Source organism: Xyrauchen texanus, chromosome 48 (assembly GCF_025860055.1).
Source record: "Xyrauchen texanus isolate HMW12.3.18 chromosome 48, RBS_HiC_50CHRs, whole genome shotgun sequence".
In the NCBI taxonomy this organism is placed as follows: Eukaryota; Metazoa; Chordata; class Actinopteri; order Cypriniformes; family Catostomidae; genus Xyrauchen; species Xyrauchen texanus.
Window position 1 is genome coordinate 7,885,672 of NC_068323.1, and position 7,256 is coordinate 7,892,927.

General features: G+C 38.2%; 1 protein-coding gene across 2 annotated transcripts in view; it reads left to right on the top strand.

Moving 5' to 3' along the window:
- Nucleotides 1-7,009, top strand: part of LOC127639581 (hepatocyte cell adhesion molecule-like) — a 30,397-nt gene extending 23,388 nt beyond the window's left edge. Inside the window, exons 3-6 of one of the 2 annotated variants that reach the window (XM_052121665.1) lie at nt 1,406-1,717; nt 2,101-2,220; nt 2,344-2,411; nt 5,282-7,006. In XM_052121665.1, the coding sequence (XP_051977625.1) occupies nt 1,406-1,717; nt 2,101-2,220; nt 2,344-2,411; nt 5,282-5,332 (551 nt within the window). In that variant the 3' untranslated portion in view covers nt 5,333-7,006. Of the gene's footprint in view, nt 1-1,405; nt 1,718-2,100; nt 2,221-2,343; nt 2,412-5,281 lie in introns of both variants that reach the window. The other variant, XM_052121666.1, reaches the window with a different exon arrangement.
- Nucleotides 7,010-7,256: the final 247 nt, after the last annotated feature.

Below are 7,256 nucleotides of genomic sequence, written 5' to 3' on the forward strand. Positions count from 1 at the left end.
CTCTTTAGCAGATATCTGCAGAGGAGCAGGCTGGGTAACACCTATCACCTTTGCAAGGTTCTACAACCTCCGGGTTGAGCCGGTTTCATCCCGTGCATTGTCAAGTTCAAACAGGTACGTTTCGGGACAGCTGGCCGGGTGTACTGCTTGCATATTGCGCATTTCCCCTCCATTGAATCGAAGACGTGCGCTCCCTCTCCCAGTCGTGTTGACAAGAGTGTGGACACTGGATGTCCTTCCTCCTCAGCCCAGTGGCTGGTGAGTTTTTGGAGAAACTCGCCACCAGCCTAGTACGTGTTTCAGTTAGGCTCTGTACTGGGGTAGGTGCTCCACATGCGTTGGTTATCCCGTTGATAACCCTGTGTGATGTATTTTTCTGCAAAACAGTTTCCCCGTTGGTAAACTGCATCTTCCTTGGGCAGAGGCCTCTTTGTCACCATGTTTATAGTAAGTCCCCCTTCGGGTAGGATGTACCATGGGCCCCTTCCACATGATGTGCTTCCGACTGAACTCTGTTAGACCATGCGTCTTATTCCCACTTTAAAGCCCCCCCTCTCTGGGGGTGTGGTCTCTGATGTGTCCTCCTCTTTAGAGGGACACCCCTGATGTGGACCTTATATGGCCCCCAGCTGAACTATTTCTTTCCTTTTGGGTAGAAAAAAAGAGAAGAGGCTGCGGCTGGGTCAGCCTGTTCTTATTTTTTGAGCAGTCGGCTTGTCCCCGGGGTGCAGTGGACCGTTTGATGTCTACAATTGCATTGGGGGTAGTTGCGTGTTGGCCTGGTGCGCAGGCTACAAGAGTTCTGCCCGTCTTGCACCATCAGTCATTGTAACACAATTCAGTTGTTGTGGCGTATTTCATAGGGACCCCTAGTGTCACTACATCAACACAACGTCAAGTGAGTAACAGAAAGAGAAAGTCTTGGTTACTAACTTAACCTCCGTTCCCTGATGGAGGGAGTGAGATGTTGTGTCCCTCCTGCCACAACACTGAACTACCCACTGAAATGGCCTTGTCTTGGCTCCTCAGTGCGAAACCTGAATGTGGGTTGCATTTCTAGCTCCTTATATACCCGTATGTCCAGGGGAGTGGCATGCAAATTCCACTCACCAATTTTCATTGGCCTTTTCTCAAAGATCAGAGATGTCTGGGCCTCCCAGGAGTGACCCCTAGTGTCACTACATCAACACAACATTTCGTTCCCTCCATCAGGGAATGGAGGTTACATTAGTAACCAAGACGTTTTCTTTCTGATCACTGAACTGCTATTGCTCCCCCTGCAGGTCACAGTGTAAAATACAAAACCACCACTGACTAGTCACTAGAAGTTTATTTACTAATAGAGATATTAAAGGGATAGTTCATCCCAAAATGAAATTTTGAACTTTTTTCTCATTCTTTCCAGCTCCTCTGCCTGTTCCTGTCATTATCAATAACTCTTCAATCTGTTCATCATCATCATCATCATCAGGAAGATCATCGAGCCCAAAATGTGTCTTTCAATGTTCAGTGGTGACTGTGACACATGTGACTCTCTCCTGGTACAAAGGAAACAGTTTAATGTCCTCCATCAGTGTGTCTGATCTCAACAGAAGTCTCTCTCTACCTCTGGAGGTGGAATATCAGGAGAACAACACCTACAGCTGTGTGATCAACAATCCCATCAGAAACCAGACTAAACAGCTCGACATTACTGAAGTCTGTCAGATGTGTTCAGGTGTGTCAGTGGTGATTTTAGAGTCTCTTGGTCTGTATTGATTATTAATACTGCAGGATATCAGGAACATTGTGCAGGTTTATCTTAATGAGCTGTAACTCTTCATTTGATTTAGAACTGTGTCAAATATATTTTCAAAAAGAGCTCAAGAACACAGTTTTAGTAGTTTTTTGGGAATCTTCCTGCACTGTGTCTTGTTTGACTATTAGATCAAACACTCTCTGAGCAAAGGCAGATCTGAGTTTCACAATTATGACTTCAGTGGTGAAATGTTTTTAAAATGTTAGTTTGTTCATATTTTCTCTCTCTGATCTGCTGATGTTTCATAGTATCTTGGCTGGACTCATTTGCACTAATGACTGTTTTCTGTTTGTCCATTACAGAACAGACACGTTCATATCTCATGTCACTGATAGTTGCTGGAGTTGTGGCACTGGTGATAATTGCAGTTTCTGGAGTGATTTACTGCCACATCAGAGATCGTAAACAAGCAAGTCAAGAGGGCAAGTATTATTACAACCAAATGAACCTTTTATTGTTTTACAAAAACTGCCATAATATAATATCAAATCTCATCAATGATTTTTATAGTTAACTTATATTATATAAACTTATTTTTCAAACAGTCCAATCTCATGAAAATGAGATACATTATGCTCAACCAAACCTTTGTGCACAATATGTTCACAATACGGTAAGAAACCGGTTTGCTGTGTGCACAGTGTCTGTCTTTCTGTCTGTCTGTCTGGCTGTTTAAAGTTCAGCATCAGTAGAGAAATAATATTTGTGTGTCTGCTTGTATTGATGCATTCAGTGTGTGCTTCCATCATTCATGCATCAGGAAAATAATTCTCTTTTTGAAAGAGTCGACCTTTATCACAGACCGCGTCATCACGTCCATCTCTGAACAGTAGCACAATCAAACGTCCTTCTGTCAATGGCCGATCAGTGTTGATCAATTAAACTAACTGAGATGTGCTTGACAATAAACTTCAACAGTTTAAACAGTTTATCTTGACACAGCAGCACTTTATTATGTGTCATCTTTTATTTTAATGAACTCAACGTGTTTAAACCCAATTGTGCTTGTAACGTTGTTTTCACTATTGCATCGTGTTAATCTCCCATTTATTTTACTATTAATGTCGCTGGAGACACTTTATCATCTCTATTATTGACACATTCATTACATTCAAACTTTATGACTTGAATTCATTTTACTGTGCAGATCTTGTCATCAGTAAACACTTCCTGAATCATCACATGAGAATATTACTCATGTTTAAAGTTATTTAACTCGTTTGTTTCTGTAATCGGACTCTTGAGATGGAAATATTCCTTCATCTGAACTGATCTTATATCAAACCTGGAGATTATTTAGAAAAGTTAAGACATGAAAGCAATTCAATCATACTTTAGCTCATATTTTGTGATATAAACCCCTTCTAATGCTCTTTAATGTGCTATATGTACTCTTGTTTGTACATATTTTCTAAAATAAACATAGTTTTACTCTGTGAAGTGCTGCATAATCCTATAGATACACCCCATTAAAATAACATCTATCAATAAATGTACAATATCAATCATATAGAAGGCATCATAATGTTTCATCATTCTGAGTAATGTAGAGTGAAGGTGAATCATCTCTTGAGATTTAGTATTTGAGATGAATTGTACATAAATAGACCATAATAATTCCACACTCCTGTTGATTAATGCTACATCTCGAAGATTACGTTTTGTGAACACGGAAATGTGATAAAGGTCAATTGGATATTTAACATTAGTATCTATTTATTCTTGCTTGTTTCCGACGACAGCCTGAGCAAATATTCTGTGTAATTATTGCTTCTGACTTTTAAACAAATGAGTTTAGTGTATTAGTGGTGAAGAAAAGAAATATAGAAATAAACTAAAGGGATAAAGTCCACCCAAAAATGAGCTCACCCTCATGTTGCTCCAGCTTGTCCTCCACTTTCTTCTTTTGTGAAACACTAAAGTAGGAATAATAAAGGAATTCTGCTTCCTGGTTTCAATTCAATGATAGTTGATGAAGCTTCCCTTCAAGGATCCAAAAGTGTCATAAAAGTAATCCATGCAGCTTGTGCGTCATATTCCAAGTCTTCTGAAGATATACGATATGTTTTTAGTGAAGAAAAAGCCGAATTTTAAGTTGTTTTACAGTGAAAATCTTGAGTGAAAAGCAAAAGTATTGTTTTTGTTTCACTTTTCACTCATGAACATGCAAAGTAGAGCAATGGAGATTTTCACGAGCATTTACGGATGTCAAAAGTAAACGTACTGTGGTATCAAGACAAAAATAAAATAAAAGTAACAATTCCCGTCTTCGAATCAGTAGTATGAGTACCGACTCAATTTGGTATCCGCTCCGTGTTTGACCAAGAGGCACCTTCATTCGGACACTCGTATTTGCATGTCCGTGACGAGCTCACATGGGAATCCGGTTATACAAGTTTAAATGCCAGTCATGGTTAAAATATCTGTTGTGTGTGGGATTAAATTAAACACAGTCTGTTGTCTGTTGTCAATGGATACCAGCAGGATAAATATTGGATCAGTGCTTTAGGTCTTACAGTGGAAATGTGCAGACAATAACTTAAAGACTCAAACTACTCTCAAACCTCAATCACTGCTCTTTATTTTTGCTCTTTAAAACTGAAGTGTGAAACTTTTTAATGTTAAACTACTTTTTCCTATCACAGATTAATACAGAGACAACTAGAAGACAACTGATTTGTGTCACCGTGATTAAACCACACAGTTGTAGCGCCTCTAGTGTTCATTTCACCAGGAAACTGCTGCGACACGTAAAGCGGCACATATAAGTCAGTGTGCAGAAATGTATATAGAGTAACGTTCATTATATGAGACCAGGTTGGAAATCTTTCTGTTCTGTCTGCTGCTTTACTGTATGTCTGAAATGCTACGTGCCCTTTTCTTTGCATAGTGTGCATCTACTGACATGATCATGCATGTTTGCGCATGCAGATTACATCACTACATGGCCAAAGTCAGACACCATTACACAATATCTGTGCTAAACTTTACTAAAGTCTCAGCTGATGGGTTCAACATCTAGAGAAAAACAGATGAGTGGAAGCTGTTTGGGGGACAAACTTCCTAGTAGTGTAATTATTTTCAAATGAAATGCTCAAGCACATTAGGGGTGTTTGGGTGTCCACGTACTTGACCATATACTGCATTTGTTAAATTGACTAGATTAGGGATGCACAGATACTGGTATCGCAACATCCCTAGACTAGATGTAGAAATTATGATGAATCCACTGAAAGATCTTCAGCTCAAATTTTACATGATTTTGACAATTGAGTTGGCGGGACGGATGGAGATTTTATTGGAGCTAAACATCTGACACTAAACTTTAATTAAGGATCTTTTTGTGGTTAATTTGCACTTTGGTGCAGTTTTTATTTCCTGAAATATTTTTCTGCCGCTTGCAGCTTTGAATAGAGTATCTGGAGCTTCAATACAGTTCCTGTCTGTTTCTCTCCATCTGTAATTGTTTCTGTTTTCTTACAGGAAACTAATGGAGCAGATCTCACCGAATACTCGAGTGTTAAGACAAGCTAAGGCCACGTCAACTCGACTTTGCAGGATTTCTGTGTTATTCATTTTACCAACATACATTAAGTCAAACTTGCAGCAAACTTTTCAAAGGAAGTTACTGACGGATTCCAGCACATAAAGCCACATTTCAACAACTCTATATCTCACAATCCTGTCCTGCCCAGACTTGAGACAGATCTGATCCACCTTATTACCATCTTCATAATAAACATCTTAAGAACTGCACACAGAGCTAAGATAAGATCTTGTCTAGACTTTGAGTATTTAACCTCATGTCACATCTGCCTACAAAACATGCATCAGTGTTTCTTTACACTTTCGTATTTCAAAGCAAATAGTTAACAAGTCACAGAATCAGTTTTACAACACAAGAACTGCACTGGATGTCTAGATTTGTCGTTTTTAAGTATTTGAGATATTAAGTTTTGTGTCTGTATCCTCGATATTGTTTCCGTTATTTACTGACTATTTTATTATTGTTTGATGTTGCTTTGACATGTAAGTGAATAACATTTTAATAGACTTTGTGGAGTAGAACTTCTTTATACTGTTTTTAACCAAATAAATCTCTGTTAATCGAAGAAGCCCTGGTTTCAATCCAGTACTCTTTCTTAATACCAGTTACTTTTCTCTAATGTCAGAACATGTTCACACACATTTGGACCCAAGGTGGGAAAACTGGAATGTTCCAGCCCCCATTTTCATTCTTTGCTTCTGACATTTGCTTTTCATGCTGGAAACATGCATTACAGTATATTAGATTAGAATATATCAACACCATCAATTGAGGAACATCCACTCATTATTGAATTACTGTCATGTCATCTTAAACTCAAATGACTTTCTCTCTTTTATGGAAAACAAAGATATTTTGAAGAATGTCTGAGATGTGTTTGTCAGTTCAATGCAAGTTAATATGATCCAAAACTTTCATGCTCCACAATGGACATAAAGGCAGCACAAAGGTAATCCAGACAACTCCAGTGGTTTAATCCAGGTCTTCTGAAGTGATGCAATCCATTCTCACTGTGTTATGTACATGTGAGCTCCATCTTCCTGGTGTAAACGTGCCAGATGTTACGATTTATACTGAATAAGGACTTACATTTTCATATGTTTCTCTACAAAAGGATTTAATTCCCTCCTTTATTGGGATTCAATATTTAATGGGGACAACAAATATAATTTTGAAAGTTTGTGCTCAATATATTTTACAACCTGAGTCAGGATTTATTTTTCCTTTTGTGTTTGTATTCTTCTCCAGTTATGAAAAAAAAAACGATTTTTTATTTTAACATGCATTTTTCAGGAAGTTATTCGCATGTATTTGAGCGTTCAACTTGAAGCAATATGTCGTTAATAGACTCATGAATAAAACTGTATTATGTGAAAATCATGAAACTTTATTGGGTTTAATGCTGTTTAACAAACACTGGTTGGAAAAACCAACAATGTGGAACTGTATAGCCTATACTAGGTATGACATGACCATATATATTCCTAGAAAAGTCTTCATTTCTTCTATTGTCATGGCCAGATTTTCTTTTCCTTTTTTGGTGTGCATACATGTTAGTGTTGTGGATTAGTGTTGTGCATTTCATCTATCAGATCTGTGGGGAAAAGATGCATAAATAAATCAACTGGTTTCTTTCCCTGGACATTCACTTTCCACTCTCCAAATAAAGGAGGCAAGTCTCTCAAACTGGTTGTATTTGACTTTCCAGACATTCCTGGTTTTGTACTGCCCTTGAGTTCAGTCAGTTAGCACATGCACAGCTTCCTCAGCATCTTCATCTCCCTCAGCATCTTCAGCTCCCTCAGCATCTTCAGCTCCCTCAGCATCCTGACCTGAAGAATAAAACAATTATATTTATTCCTTAGATGTTACTTTATGTCATCATATAATTTTATTGAATTTCCTTTTACC